Source organism: Hemicordylus capensis, chromosome 3 (genome assembly GCF_027244095.1).
Source record: "Hemicordylus capensis ecotype Gifberg chromosome 3, rHemCap1.1.pri, whole genome shotgun sequence".
NCBI classification, from domain to species: Eukaryota; Metazoa; Chordata; class Lepidosauria; order Squamata; family Cordylidae; genus Hemicordylus; species Hemicordylus capensis.
The window spans coordinates 43,938,919-43,955,655 of record NC_069659.1 but is presented as its reverse complement, the minus strand read 5'-3'; the positions used below and the strand labels follow the sequence as shown (position 1 = coordinate 43,955,655).

General features: G+C 44.7%; 1 protein-coding gene across 6 annotated transcripts in view; it reads left to right on the top strand.

Moving 5' to 3' along the window:
* Positions 1 to 16,737, top strand: part of DCLK1 (doublecortin like kinase 1) — a 399,204-nt gene that overhangs the window by 37,761 nt on the left and 344,706 nt on the right. For all 6 annotated transcript variants that reach the window (XM_053305405.1, XM_053305407.1, XM_053305404.1 and 3 more), the window contains exon 3: positions 10,986 to 11,332. In XM_053305405.1, the coding sequence (XP_053161380.1) occupies positions 10,986 to 11,332 (347 nt within the window). The remainder of the gene's footprint in view (positions 1 to 10,985; positions 11,333 to 16,737) is intronic.

Below are 16,737 nucleotides of genomic sequence, written 5' to 3'. Positions count from 1 at the left end.
TGTCTTCATTATCCATTCTGAGGCTGGTTGCTGTGCCTGTTTTCATTAGTTTAATTGTCTTTACATGTAGTCATCCCATTTTTTTCACTGTGCTCCTTGACTTTCATTACTAGAGCTTGCAGATCATTTGCATTCTCAGCTGTCAGAGTGGTGTCATTAGAATAGCGTAGATTATTGATGTTTCTTCCTCCATCCAGCAGCAAGGTGGATGAACTCCATTATGACAGGAATGAATGCACCACCGAGAGACCTTAAAGACCAAGTTGAAGACAGATCATCCTGGAGAGAATCTGTCTATGTAGTCACCAAGAGTTGACACTGACTTGATGGCTCTTAATTAATCAATGGGAGCTGAAGCGGTAAGGTAGACTGGAGGGAAAATGGAGGAAATCTTGAATTCAATAAGACCCATCATAGAACTAATTTGAAGGTCTGTGCTGTGGTAATATGTGCAGCAAAGAAACAATTTCTTTGGGAAACCACTTTGAGGAGACTGAGTGCAAAGGCCACTCCCCCAGTTCAGAACCTTGGCTTTTGTGGGTGGGGTTGAATGGGTTGTGGGGTATTTTGTGTTTAATTAAGAATTATTTAATTCTGTTTTATACTGATACGGTGTACTGAGTGGTAGGAGGAAACAATGTTTCTGGGCAGGGAAGGAGGGCAAACATTACTGGGGACACCCATTTCTGTAATGCTGGGCAGGGGGAGATATGGTCTTGAAAGGCGGAGGAGATTAATTGGGAGAAGGAGTATTACATGCATTAAAGCTATTACCTCTTCTGGTCCATCTCTCAGCCAGAAGACTTTGGGGAATCCTGTCAACTAACCCACTTCTCTGGTGCTGCTGCTGAATGCAAGATCAATCTGGAATAAAGCATCGGTCATCCACGACTTGATTGTGGAAGAGGGAGCAGATTTGATGTGTATTACCGAGACCTTGGTAGATGATTTGGGTGGGCCTTGTCTCGGCCAACTTTGCCCCCCTCCTGGTTTACTCAGTGCAGCACTCTTCCAGACCAGTTGTGGGGAGGGGGTATTGCTGTGATCCATAGGACTTCTATCCCTCTTGCCAGGCAACCAATCTGCTCTGTGACTGAGTTTGAAAGGTTGTTTCTAGTATTGGGTCAGAGGGACAGAATAGGGATGCTGCTGGTGTACCATTCACCCATTGTCCAGCAGCCTCCCTGGCTGAGTTGGCCGAGGTAGTCTCGGATGTGGTGTTGGAGGCCCCTGCCATGGTGCTGCTGGGGGATTTTAACATTCACACCCAGATGACCCTCAGTGGGCCGAGTCAGGTCTTCATGGCAACCATGGGGCTGTCCCAATATGTTACTGGCCCAACTCATACAGCAGAACATACCCTTGACTTGGTCTTTGCTACAGAGCGGTTAGTGGGATTCTGTTGATAGGTGGGTTGGTGGTGAACCCGTTGTCATGGGTGGATCATTTGCTGGTAAGATTTGAACTAATGGTGGCAGTTCTCCTCCATAGGGATGAGAGACCCATTGAGATGGTCTGTCCACATAGACTTATGAAATTGGAGCAATTCCTAATTGCTCTGTGGGAATTACCAGTTGGCATGGATCATAATCTGGCTGAGGCCCTGGTCTTTCTATGGAATCCTGAGATGACTAGGGCCATTGAGACAATCGCTCCCAAGTGTCCTCGACATTCTTATCGGACCCGTAGAGCACCCTGGTATGCCACAGAGCTCCGGGTAATGAAACTTGAGGGCTGACAGCTAGAGTGCAGGTGGCGCACTTCCCAATGCGAGTCTGATCAAGCACGGGTTAGACCACATTATCGTGCCTACTATGTGGCGGTGATGGTGGCAAAAGAAGAACGTTTTCTCCACCACTAATGAATCCTCAAGTAGCCACCCAGCAGAGCTTTTCCGAGTGGTGAATGGCCTAGTGACATGAGGCCGGAGAAAGGATGGTATTGTGCACTTGGAAGCCTGCTGTGATAAATTTGCAAGGCACTTTGAGGATAAAATTATCCAAATCTGCATGGGATTCGAGGTCATGTCTCAGGATGGTCTGATCGAGGTGTCCAGAGAACCGTTTGGTTCAGTTACTATGGATTAGTTAGAATTGTTGCAGTCTGAGGATGTGGACAGGCTGCTTATAGGGGTCTGGCCAACCACATGTCACTTGGATCCTTGCCCGTCATAGCTGATAAGAGCTAGTCAAAGGCCTATAGCCGGGTGGGTCGTGGGAGTGGTTAATACCTTGTTGTGGGAGGGGGCTGTTTCACCGTCTCTTAAAGAGGTGGTGGTACGGCCCCTCCTTAAGAGATTCTCCCTAGACCTAGAAGTATTGAATGCCTGGTTTCTAATATACCTTTTCTTGGCAAGGTACTGGAGAAGGTGGTGGCAACTCAGCTTCAGGCATGCTTGGAGGAAGCTTATTATTTGGATCCATTCCAGTCTGGCTCCAGGCCTGGTCACGGCACCGAAATGGCCTTGGTCACCCTGGTTTATGACCTTTAGCAGGAGAGGGAGATGGCAATAGTAAACCCATCCTGTATTCTACCAAAGAAAACCTGTGGTCGCCAGGAGTTGACACTGACTCGAGGGCACAACTTCACCTTTTAGTTTTAAGCAGATTCATAAGGTTTTTAAAAAAAATTATTTTAGTATGTGTGTTTGATTTTAATCTAAATCATCCCGAGCCACTTTAGGAAGAACGGTACATAAATTGAATGAATAACTAAAAATACCAAAACAACATCATTCAGGCACATTGGGACAGTGGTGGTGGCAACAACCACCCCAAATAACATGTGCAGGGGCCCAAAATGTACAGATACCACCAGGGATGAAATTGTCAAGGGGCATCTCCACACTGCCTTAAAAATCAATGTACTGTATTCCACACACACACACACACACACACACACCCGCCACTGCCACACACACCCGCCGCTGCCAATTTCCAGGTGCCCGGTCAGGTCATCTCAGAATTTCGAGTGTTTGTCCTTGAGGGTGGGCCTCCGAGATAGGCTGGGGATTCTGTTGGTGTACCGACCACCCCGCTGCACTTCAGTCTCCCTACCTGAGCTGGCGGGGGTGGTCTCGGAGGTGGCCTTGGGTTCCCCCAGGCTTATTGTTTTGGGGGATTTCAATGTCCACGCCGAGGCCCCCCTAGTGGGTGCGGCTCAGGATTTCATGGCCTCCATGGCAACCATGGGCCTGTCTCAACTGGTATCGGGCCCTACCCACGTGGCGGGACACACTCTGGATCTGGTTTTTGCCGACCGGGAAATAAATGATCTGGAGGTGGGGGAATTTGAGACCACTCCCTTGTCATGGACAGATCATCACCTGGTGGGGTTTAGTTTGACTGCTCCGTCTGCCCTCTGCAGGGGTGGTGGGCCGATTAAGATGGTCCGCCCCCGGAGGCTTATGGATCCGCTTGGATTTCAGACGGCCCTCGGGGAGTTTCCAGTGTCCAGAGCTGGTGACCCTGTCGAGGCCTTGGTTGATCTCTGGAATGGAGAGATGGCCCGGGCTGTTGACACGGTTGCCCCCAAGCGCCCTCTCCGGCTTGGTGGAGCCCGTTCTGCTCCTTGGTTTTCCTCGGAGCTTAGGGCGATGAAGCAACTCGGGCGACGGCTGGAGCGACGCTGGAGGAAGAGTCGTCACGAATCCGACCGAACACGGGCTAGAGCCCATTTTAGGGACTACGCCGTGGCGGTGGGGGCGGCGAAGAAATGCTTTTTCTCCGCCTCCATTGCGTCTGCTCAGTGCAGGCAAACAGAGCTGTTTCGTGTGGTGAAAACCTTGCTCCACACATCCCCCCAGACAATGGGGGAGGAGCCATCTACAGCTCTTTGTGATCGGTTTGCCTGTCGCTTTGCAGATAAAGTCGCTTGCATCCGTGCTGACCTGGACTCCAGAGTTTTGGCAGTTCCGGCAGACGTGCCTTTGGTACCATCTGGTCCCGTTGTGTTGGATTCTTTTCGGTTGGTGCGGCCTGAGGATGTGGACAAGATCCTGGGCAGTGTGCGGGCGACTTCGTGCGCTCTTGACCCTTGCCCTTCATGGCTAATAAAAGCTGCCAGGGAGGGGACAGGTAGATGGTTGGAGGTGATCGTTAATGCTTCATTAAGGGAGGGCAGGATGCCATCGTGCCTTAAGGAGGCGGTGGTAAGACCTCTATTAAAAAAGCCCTCCCTTGATCCCTCCAACCTGGACAACTATAGACCTGTGTCTAACCTCCCCTTTTTGGGCAAGGTGATAGAGCGTGTGGTGGCGTCCCAGCTGCAGAGGGTTTTGGATGATACGGATTATCTGGACCCTTTTCAATCTGGCTTCCGCCCCGGGTATGGGACTGAGACTGCCTTGGTCGCCCTAGTGGATGACCTACGCCGGGAACTAGACAGGGGGAGTGCGTCCCTGTTGGTTCTGCTGGACCTCTCGGCGGCGTTCGATACCATCGACCATGGTATCCTTATGGGCCGCCTCTCGAGTATGGGAATCGGAGGCACTGCGTTGCAGTGGTTTCGGTCCTTTCTTGAGGGGAGGGTTCAGAAGGTGGTGCTGGGGGACTACTGCTCGGCCCCGTGGCCGTTGGCCTGTGGGGTCCCGCAGGGATCGGTCTTGTCCCCCATGCTGTTTAACATCTACATGAAGCCGCTGGGAGAGGTCATCCGGAGATTTGGACTGAGTTGTCAGCAATATGCAGATGACACTCAGCTCTATCTCTCCTTGTCATCTGATCCTAGGGAGGCAGTGGATGTCCTGAATCGGGGGCTGGAGGCCGTGATGGGGTGGATGTGGGCTAACAAACTGAAATTGAATCCGGATAAGACGGAGGTACTGTTGGTCAGTAGGAGAGCCAATCGGGATGAGGAGATTTTACCGGTTCTGGATGGGGTTGCACTCCCCTTGAAGGAGCAAGTACGCAGCTTGGGGGTACTACTGGACCCGGCTCTGCTTTTGGAAGCTCAGGTGGAGGCGGTGGCCAGGGGTGCCTTTGCACGGCTTCGGCTGGTGCGCCAGCTGCGTCCCTTTCTCGAGAAGGCAGATCTGGCCACGGTTACCCACGCCTTAGTCACGTCGCGGCTGGATTACTGTAACGCGCTCTACGTGGGGCTGCCCTTGAAGAATATCCGGAAACTGCAGCTAGTGCAAAACGCGGCAGCGAGGGTTTTATCCGGAGCTGCCCGTTGGGAACATATCACCCCCATTTTGAAAGAGCTGCACTGGCTGCCGGTTCGTTTCCGGGTCCAATTCAAGGTGCTGGTTTTGACCTTTAAAGCCCTAAACGGTTTGGGCCCGGGGTATTTGAGGGACCGCCTGCTCCCAAGGGTTGCTGCCCGCTTGACAAGGACATCTGAGGGGGCCCTGCTCCGGGTGCCGACAATGAGGGAGGCCCGGCTGTCGTGCACTCGGGACAGGGCCTTCTCTGTTGCTGCCCCCAGACTCTGGAATGCTCTCCCAGTGGCCATTCGTTCCTCGGACTCCATCACGGCTTTTAGAAAGCTTTTAAAGACTTGGCTTTTTACCCAGGCTTTTACATGATCGTTTTCTACTGCAGCCTCTCTGTGTTTTTATTTGTTGTATTGTATTTATGTCTGTTTTTATATTTTTAACATGATGTTTTTATTGTCTTTTATTGTATGTTTTTAACTTTTGTAAACCGCCTTGGGGTTGTCTTTTTAACGAAAGGCGGTATATAAATGCAAAAATAAATAAATAAATAAATAAATAAATAAATAAATAAATAAATAATAGAGCCATAGGAAAAAGTGATCTGTCTGAAATAGAAACATTATATTGAGGGGAAATATCTGGATCCTGTGCAAGAAAGGTGAATTAGCTACTCATTTGAGCTATGAGCTGAATGGCCCTTAAGCTGTTTGGACCATTATAATGACATCTGTTGCATTGTTTGATCCAAAACAATTTACTTCCTAGTTCAAGAGGGCATCACTACTTGTTCAGTTAGTCTCTTCCTTTGGACATATTCCAGCTGCTGTTCTTAATTACAGGAAAACTATTCCTATAATGTTCTCTCCAAAGAAACATTTTGATTGACAGAAAATATAATACATGTGAAACAAAGGGGACAAAACCCCTTGCTTATTTAGTCTGCAGAAACGAGCGATGTTCCATTAAATATTGATCTGCTGAGCATTCCAAGGTCTGCCTCATCACTGCTGTATAAAAATCGCAAGAGACTATAACAGTCTTTCTAATGGTATCTGATTCCTTCTGAACGGCAGTCCGAGCGAACAGCTACTTAGAGATGCTGAAAATGTTTGGAAATGTGTGTTCTTCCATGGTTTGGTGAGCACGCCTCAGTGCTACTCCCATAGATGTAATTATTAATTAATGGTCTCGGGAGATTGTAGCTGCAGGTGTTGAGAGGGTTTTTCTCCCAGACAGATTGGCTGAACATGAAGTCAGAAATAATAAGCGGAATTTCTTGATGGCTGCTCTCTATTCTAATGGCAACCTGCTGTCTCAAGAACAAAGTTTGTAGTAAAATAGCATGCTGCAATAAAGAATGCAACCTTACATTGTCAGTAATATCAGTATATAATTCTGCTAAGATAATATATTTAACAATTTGATTATAAACCATGAAATAATGAAAAATGGTCAATGAATATCTTCTTAATGGATCAATCTCTTGTTCAGTTTTGTGATTGTGAAGTCAAAGTCGACGTATTCCTTATGGCAGGGAATTTCAAACTTGGGTCCTCAGATGTTGCTGGACTAAAACTCCTTATCTTCCCTAGCACCAGTGACCAAAGGATAACATCTGGGAACTAAAGTTTGAGAATGTGCCTGCCTTATTGGGTTTGTTTTTCTGATACCGGAAGTATTGCTGTATCCATTTTGTGTATCTTGCATGGCTAGAAGGTAGATAAGTTGGCAAGCCTTCTATCTATGAACTGTTAATATTCTAATCAAAATACAACACTTGATTAGCAACAGATGAATGATTATTTTGTCATTTCTTCCAGGCAACTGTCTCCAAGATAGCAGTAAAATGATTCAGGCTATTTTTTTTTGCCAGGCTTTTATTATCAGTTGAGATGTTTGTTCTTCTTTAGTGGATTGCCATTTATAGTTACCTATTGTTTGATACTGTGTACCTAGCTTCTTAGTGAAGCAATCCATGTGTTAAAAAGGATTACATACATAAAGTTGCTTCCAGGCAAAGATCAAGGCAGTGACATTGACCTATAAAGCCCTAAAGTGCTTGGGTCTTACATACCTTAGGGGAAATGCCATTTCCTATATGAACCCTTAATATTGGCAAGGGATAGTTTTAGTAGGCCACCATCTGTGTGTCAGGTACGATCAGGAAGGATGTGAAATGAGGCATTCTCAGTGATGGCTGTAGAGATACAGAACTTCCCAAGGGAGACCCCACCAGAACTCAATGCATATGTCTTGTAGACCTTATAAAATGTTTTATTTTAAAGAAAACTCCTATGGAAGTAGCTGTAAAGCGAGTTTGAAATTGGTTTGTGCTTTGTGTTTGTTTGTTTCATGTTTCCTCTTCTGGGGTAAAGTAAAGGTAAAGTGTGCCATCGAGTCGGTGTCAGCTCCTGGCGACCACAGAGCCCTGTGGTTGTCTTTGGTAGAATACAGGAGGAGTTTTACCATTGCCATCTCCTGCACAGTATGAGATGATGCCTTTCAGCATCTTTCTATATTGCTGCTGCCCGATATAGGTGTTTCCCATAGTCTGGGAAACATACCAGCGAGAATTCCAACCCACAACATCTGGATTGCTAGTCAAGTCATTTCCCTGCTGCACCATTGTTTGCTCTTCTGGGGTACTAGTAATAAATAGACTGTACAGGCTACATCAGGGGTTCTCAACTTTCTTTAAACAAGCCTACCCCTTCTGTTGCAAACCTTCAGGTACCCCATAGAGACTTTGTGAGTGTGTATGTGCAAACATGCATGTGTAAGACACACATACACATTACAGTTAAGGAGACAGACTGTTTCAGTCACTGGCACACATCTACACCAGGTTACTCCATAAGCAGTCTTAGTGAAAGCAACCCATTAAGGCAGGCATTTTCAAACTTGAGTCCCCAGATGTTGTCTTGACCATTGGGACTGGGGATGATGGGAGTTGCTCTCCCACAACAGCTGGGGACGCTAAGCTTCAGCAAACAGCTGTTAATTGGGAGCAGAGGAAGACGATCTAATAAACCCCAAGCAAAAGCCATTGCAGCTGCGAGTTGTCGTCAACATCATCTGGGAATCCCTGTTAGCGGGAACACTGCTCCTAGGGTACTGGTACCCCCTGTTGGGAACCCTGGACTACATAGTTGACTACTAATTGTGTACTACTGGTGGTAATGCTATTGTGTTCGTTATAAGCTGCTGAATTCAGTTCTTAAAGGCTAGAAATGTAGTACTCGGAATGGGTATTTTCAAACTGAGTGTAGTAGGGCTGCTCAAGACTCCTAAGACCAGACAGTCCGCAGTGGAGGACTGTCTGAAATTAAAAAATAAGGAATTTAATTTCAGCTCGATTTCCTTTAGATGCCAATGCTGCCTTGGCAAAGGGAATAAGCCAGCACTTTGTAACAAACCAAGGGGGCAAAGGGTTGTAGTGGGTTTTAAAGAACAGATTGCCTCCACTGAGGAGTCTTCAGATCCAGTTGTACCGGTTAGGGGATCCAGGCATTAGGATCCTGGGGCCTGATATTATAATCTGCTAGCATTCTTAGGAGCACATAGGCAGGGGCACACCAAAATGATATGGGCACCCGGACTGCCCGGATCCCCCAGCTGCAAGGCCCCCCCAAACCTCCTTTGGGGGGGTATATCCCTCCAAGCCTCCGCTTAAAAAAAAAAAAAAAGCTCCCCCCCCCTACCGTGGCCGATGAGTGCCTGCGGGGGGAGGGAGCGGAACAGTCAGTCTCCCTTCTCCCCCGTCCCCTGGCAGCGGAGAGACCGGAGGAACACTGGCTGTGTCCATTCAGGCCAGTGTCTTTAACAAAGTGCAAGGTGTGCCTGCGCAGTTTAGAGATTGTTACAAGCCGGGCTTGCGGTGATCTCTAAACTGTGCAGACGTGCTTCACACTTTCTTAAAGACACTGGCCTGAACAGACGTGGCCAGTGTCCCTCTGGTCTCTTTGCCGCCGAGGGAAGGGGGGAGAAGGACTGCTCTGCTCCCCACCCACAGGCACTCCTCGGCTGTGGTGGTGGTGGGAAGTAAAAAACAAAACCCCAAACCAAAAAACTGGAGGTTTGGCAGGGTGGGCATGGGGTGGCTGCTGAGCCCCCCCACCGGCCATTTGGAGGCTCCCTCCCCCAGACCTTGGAGGACTCAACCCAGTCGCCAAGGTCCAGGGGTTAGTGCGCCTCTGAGCACAGGTAGGAACATAGAGAGCTGCCATATACTGGGTCAGACTTGGAGAAGCCTGAGAGGGAACTTGGAACCTTCTGCTCTTCCCCGAACAGCTCCATCCCCTGAGGGGAATATCTCCCAGTGCTCACACTTCTAGTCTCCATTCAAATGCAACCAGGGTGGACCCTGCTTAGCTAAGGGGACAAGTCATGCTTCCTACCACAGACCAGCAATCCTTCGCAGTTTTTAACAAATGGATTTGAAGACTCCTCAGTGTAGGCAATATGTTCTTTAAAATCCACTAGCACTCTTTCCCCACTGGCTTCTGGATAGTGTTTTAGACACCTGAACAATACTAATTAGTGCCAATACAAAGAGTCAGTCTGACTCTCAAGGCATTTTGTGAACTGTTGCAAGCAATTTGTTGAAGTACTATTAGATATTATTTATTAATGCCCAGTAACACACACACTTTTAAGTGATTAAAAATACAATGGGGCAAGATGACCTGGGCTTAAACAAAATAAAAAAGAGGCACATTGATTGTTTTCTGCATTAAATGCTAAAGTGTGTTTTACAAAGTATTTGTGACAAAAATAAAGTGAGTTGAAAAGTGTTAAAATTTAAAGATGAAGCATTTTTATTCATAGCAGGAAACACTTATGTGGTTTTTGACCTTGTGACAATTGAACTGTTAGTGTTTAAAAATATTGGATGGAGACAGATAAAAGAGAATGTTTCCCATTTGATCATTCTGGAATCATTACTAGAGCTGCTTGGCCTTCATCTTGTATCAAGCTTCCACCAGAGTAAACTGGATTTACCAAAAATCTCTTAACATTGCCTTTCATAAATAGAGCAGTTAAGTGTTCTCCTTGCCTTCAGTCTGCATATGGACTAAAACCTTAGCAAAAATCCTCTTCTTTTCATCTTACATTAATTAGAAAGGTGTATCCTATTGTGGTATCTGTTCTTCCCATATTTTGCTATTTCTGTAGCAGTGGTTGGAAGAGATGCCAAGGATTCAGTTCTCTTATCCATCGTTTACTACAAAGACAAAAGTACAACTTACTTTTTCTTTAACTACCTGACAACTTATTTTGACAGGAAAATTTAAATATGTGTGTGTTTAATGTACATATTTTTCTCATTACTACTTCATTGTACACTCTGATATTTACAAATATGATTTACCATGGCTCTTCTTAACATCTGCATAATACTAATGATCTTGATTTCAAGTTTGATTCCATGTATACATATGGAAAGCCACATATCCAAAGGAACTTACTGGTTGCTTTCAGGAAACAATTAATTATGCATGAGTGTTCTAAGTCTGCATTTTTGCATAGAATATATAAAAAGGACTTCAAGAGTTTTTCTGTTTCAGCCCCTGCCATCTCCATAGGATTCTGTGGACTTAAATAATATGACACAAATACTTTCCTGTTTCTTCTTCAAAACTTCAAGGGAGATTCCTTTAAAAAAAAAAGTTACAACAATGGAAGGTGCCTATAGAGATAAAAAGTAGTAGTGAGGCTGCATTATCATTTTAAGATGTTGCAGGCTCTTTGTCTGTTTATAGAACTGTTATAAATGGTAGCAGTACAAAGCAATTTGTGTTAATGATTTGAAATGTTTCTTTCTTAGGGGAGAGCTATGTGTGTGGTTCAATAGAGCCCTTCAAGAAGCTGGAGTACACAAAGAATGTAAATCCGAATTGGTCGGTGAATGTTAAAACCACCTCCACTTCCCGCACAGTGCCCTCTCTTGCCACGGCCAAAGGAGGCTCTCCAGATACAAAGGAGAACAAGGATTTCATTAGGCCGAAACTGGTCACAATCATTCGGAGTGGGGTGAAACCACGTAAAGCAGTCCGGATTCTGCTTAACAAGAAGACGGCACATTCATTTGAGCAGGTTCTCACTGACATTACTGATGCCATCAAGCTGGATTCAGGAGTAGTTAAGCGCCTGTACACGCTGGATGGAAAACAGGTAAGAGAATTTCTTAAGTTTTTAAATAGATTTAAAAGTAAAATAACGGCACAAAGGTCTGAATCTGCTGACTGAGCTAATGTAAGCGACCATTTACTTGGCCAACTGTCATGTGACCTTGATGCAGTGTAATAAAGTCAGAGCCATGTGAACAACTAGTAGTCCATGTTTTAGAAATTATGCAGATTTAGTTAAGCTATTTTTAATATAAACATATAAACAATATTTAAAATATATTTAAGAGTGTTATGAGTCAAAAAATCACCCTGTGTTCCAATAATTATTTAATGAGGAACCATAACATCTATCTAAATTATGCCAATAAAGCAGCAGTAAGATATTTGCCTGTGGAGTTCTTGAATATTGAATAAATGCTTGCTTTTCTTCTGTGCACTAGGTTCCTTTTAATTCTGAGGATGTTGGTAGTTTCCCCCACTTTTTAAAACCACAAAATGGGGGATCAGTGGCCCTATTCTGAGCCATGTTACACTTTCCTCTGTTAGCAGTCTGGACAAAAATAAAGAGCAGAAATCATTTTGTGCTATAAAAAGATTATAGGGCAGACTGGGTGGGAGGGCAGATTCAGACGTGGCAAGGTCCAGGTTTGGCTTTCTTCACTTAGGATGAGATTTTAGGTGTTTAGTCTGCCTATATAGAGGACTGACTCAGTGGTTCTTTTTTATAGCATGTTGGCATTTTTCTCAAGATTTCAGTGTTTCAAGAACAGAACAGCAAAATACTCAAGTAATAGTTTGACCCATTTGAGTCCCGCCCCGCCCCCCCTCCCCAGTTTTATGAAATGGCTTCTTTTTGAACTCCATGTGAGTCAATGAAAGCAATTTATAGTGGTGCTTGCTCTCTGTATTCTTTGCTTAGGGTTGTCTCGTTGGAGCTGATAAACTACTGTTCTCTAACAGTGCTGCATATTGTACAATAGCTGTTCAGTGATTCCTTAGATTTGTGCCATGGCAGACTCAGTCTCAAGTGGTACATTGGTTTGCTGATATCTGAGCACTTCTAAATTTTCTAGTATTAAATTACTTCTACACTTCAGATGAAGCTGGTGGCCAACTTTTCTTCTCTTTTGGGTAATGACTTTGAGGTTACTAAAGCTTTGTGGTTGTTACAGGTTGGACATTCCATATAGCATACACCTAAGCTATAATGTGATACCATGTGTGGATGTCCTTGTCAGCCTTTCAGTAGACAAAGGTGTCTGGGACTTGCTATGACATCAGTGTTGTGTTATCCGAGAGATGACTAATCAAACATCTTGATCCCATGTGGCGAAATGTGTCTGTGTGGCAACTTTACAGGTAGGCTGTACCACAGCAGCCCAGTTAGGTCATGACCCAGCTTTTACATTCTAAGGAGAACCTTGAGAGCACCCCACTGGAGGACTCAGCTTTTCAAACCCAAGCAAACCCCAGGAGTTCCAAAGATTACAGGGTTGTTTTCATTGCTTCAAACCAGGAGCAGGTTTTCTGTCTTTTTAGGGATGTGCACAAATTGATTTTTATTTGATTTGTGCCCAAAACAAATCACCTCTGATTTGTTTTGTGTCCAAATCTACCCCCCCGCCCCAGATCAATTTGTATTTTATTCAATATAATTCAGATTGATTCAGACCATTTACCAAAGTCCTAGGGGCATCAGATATGGAAAGGGTTTGGTAGGTGGCACCCCATGGGTGCCACTTACCACCCAGATTTCAAGGTGGTGGGGTGCTTGGTTGATTTTTAATTATTTTTAAGGGTTTTTAAAAACTAATTTTGTATATTTCCACCATAGCAAATAATGGGGATTCGTAGTCGCCCTGTCCTAACCCTAACATGGATCCCCAGCTTTCTTTCTTTTTTAAAAAAAGCTAAGCTCTAGCCCTCGAAGTGGAGTTATGGAGCAAAATGTGCGGTCATTATTTTTCAAGTGTTTTGATTCTTTGGTGTATAATAACTTTTCCTCATAATGAATCCCTATGAGGATTCATTATACACCTTTGTTTCTTCTGTTCATTTTGACTATCGTTGGACAGTGCCAACTGTCAACTGTCATGTGTCAACTATACACACATACCCCCCCCCCACACATGGGGGTACTCAGCTTATTTTTAATGAATTTTTGAAGTGTTTAGATTCTTTGATGTCTTCATTACACACTTTCATTTCTTTTGTTCATTTTGACTCCACTTCTTTGCTAGTGGGGAATTAGTGGCATCCCATGTGTCAACTACCACACAACCCACAAGTCACTGGGTACTCAGTTTATATTTTATGAATTTTTGAGGTGTTTAGACTATTTGGTGTGTAACGGATCCTGATAGGGATTCATTATAAGGAAAAGGTTATTAGACACCAAAGAGCCTAAACACTTGAAAAAATTCCTAGAACATAAACTGAGTAGTACCCCATTACCTTGCAGGTGGGAGGGGGGTATAGTTGCCACATGGCAGTTGACATTTGGCACTGTCGAAAAGACAGTCAAAATGAATAGAAGAAATGAAGGTATGTAATGAATCCTCACAGAGAGTCATTGAGGAAAAGTTGTTATACACCAAAGAATCCAAACACTTGAAAAATAGTGACCACACATTTTGCTCCATAACTCCACTTCTACAAGGGCTGGAGCTTAGCTTTTTAAAAAATGAAAGCTGGGAATCTGGGGGAATTAATGGGTGGGATCGGAATCTCAAATTGATTTGAATCGGGCATGATTTGATTTGGACCTGAATCTAGCCAATGGGCCACAGGGGTGATTTGTTTTGTCTCCAAATCACCTAAATCAGCTAGATTCTGCTACAAATTGATTTGTACCCAAATCAATTCACACATCCTTACCGTCCTTAGGGTGGGGCAACTGAGCCAATTGCCCTGCACTGGCACAGGCCCCGCTCTGGGCACACTGTTGTGCAGCCTGCCCTCTTCTCTCCCCCAGTCCTAGCTGAATCCGATCTTTTGTGTCTGTGTGCAGCTTGAAAGGCTCCCAGGCAAACTGCTAGAGCTCCATTTCTCCTCGCCTCTAAGCTGTTCAGCGGGTGGGTGGGGCTTCCATAGAGGCCTCCATGCAGGCCTCTCTGAAGCTTGAAGCTCAGGAAAGAAGCGATCAGGCAGGCAGAGAGTGTCCAGCACCAGAGCTCTCTGCAGACCCTCTGCCTTGCCCAGTCTTGGTAATGGAGGTATGATGTGATTTCCTTTTTGTGGTTATCTCCCCCTCCCCTTGAATATTTAGGGATTGGCTTGCCATAGGGCTTTGGTATTGCGCAGAGATGTAGGGCAGGGTGGTAGGAATATGTATATTTAAATTAAGTGGATTGGACAAATTGTTGGTTTTTTTAAAAAAAACCAATCCAAAATGTCCTATAAGTGGCTTGTTTCATGGCAGAAAATTACAAAAACTTCTGGAACAAACAACATATAATTTGTTTATGAATGCACTATGCTCAAGTTGATCTGCAACCCAGAAGGTCTGAGAACTGTGAAGCATGTGTTGTACTTTTTGTTTTTATTTCTTTAGAAATGCATTATATGTCCAAGCTGGTTGGACATGTCCAAAAACCTTACTCACACTATTTACACTGTGTGTCATCAAGCAGTGTGATATGAAATGTTAAGGAGGCCCCGCACATGCTGACTTGCCTCCAGCCCCACACTCCCTTAGGGGCAGCCCTGACCAGGAGCCCCACTTTGCAAACTCTGAAAATGATAAGTTATGAGCCTTTTGGATCCTGATCATGGTTGTTTGGAGGAAAGGCAAGAGGGTGTACTTGCCCCCTGGATTGAGTCAGTCCCATTGAATTCAGTGGGGCTTACTCCCAGGTAAGTGGATGGATATATAGGATTGCAGCCTCTGCCCCTTTGGAAGACACCAATGATCCTGATGCCTGACTTAAGTTTCAAGTAACCATAGCAACTGAAGAGCACTCCACTTCATCCTTTCCCAATGTCTGAAACATTCCCATTTCCCACCTCAAAACGAACCGCACCATGGCACGTCCGCGTGCAAACATACCATGCATCTGATTGGTGATTAAGGCTTACTTAGAAGCTTAACAGAAGAGCTCTGTACCACAAATTCACCCGTTGCTTGTGTTTACTTCCCTGTAACATTTTCCATTCTGGCATTCGTTACCATACCCGTCATGACATAGCCCTGTCACCAGGAAGAATCAGGAGTTGCAGACTGACCAGCTGTCAGGGTGAGAAGAGGACAAAAACATCTGGTACTACCTGGACAAATTTGCTACACCGTTCACTTCCAGAGGGGCAATAATTGTAAACTGGAACTGCTCTCACTTTCACATGTGTAATTGGTTGAGAAATAACTGGGGCTTATTTGCAGACAAGACTGTAGGCTTCAATAATTCTGACGGGATCTTGGATAGCTTCAGATCTTTGCTGAGACAACAATTTAGTTAAGAGCTTTTGGAACTTGAGTTTGCTTTAGCCTCTGCAAAACAATTCTCTTGACACACATTTTTCTTGCCTATTATATTATGTGGTAGGGTCTACTGAATAACCTTAGTAGGAAAGGGAGGTGGGGGAGTTGCACCTCTTTGTCTTGAACAGAGACTACTGTGTCTGGTGAGTAAACAAAGCTGCTTAGCAAGCAGAAACGTCAAGCAGTGATTTTGCACTCAGCAGGAGTAACCCGTTGGTCAACTGTGTGTGCATGTGTCGGGGAAGTCATTGATTTCCCTCTGACTTAATCAACTGATGTTCTGTTTACTTTGCCAGAATCCCTTTTTTCTCATGTAGCATTTGAAGTGCAAGGATGGGATTTTTCCCCTCTTGCTAAACACCATGCTGTGCAAGATTAAAGGGAGGAAATCCATGGTAAATCCGAAAGTTTGTTCCAATTGTGCGTGTAGTTAAAATTCCCATCTGTGACTCTTGCAGGGCATCTAGAAAACTCCCCAGCAGCTCTTTACAGCATGGCTAAACTTTAATTGGAAATTTCTTAGATCTGACTTTAAAATGGAAAAATCTTAAAGTCTTATTGACTAGAAAGTGTAATTTTGTTTTATAGGGATCAGAGGATAAAGCTTTCCTAGTACAATTATTGTCCTCTTTAAATACAGCTTTGAGTGTAAACTTTCAGGGTAAGTATTTAAATGCATTCTCTTCTTCCTTTGTTGCAATTCGTGTAGACTCCCGTTAGTTCTTGAGAGCAACAGATTTCTTCTAATGTTTACTTAGTATGCAGTTTTAAAACTTTTCCCCCACATTGATAGATTCTCTTGGTTAACTGGTGTTTGACCTTGTCAAAATACAAGTCCCATCAGGTTATCATTGAGGGTTTTCTAGATGGAGAAGGGAATAGGTGATGTCTTTGGAAAATACTGAAATAATTGTATTGGTGTGTGTTGGTAGTGGAAGGGGTTGTCCTCCAATGAAAGAGTATAGAGGAGC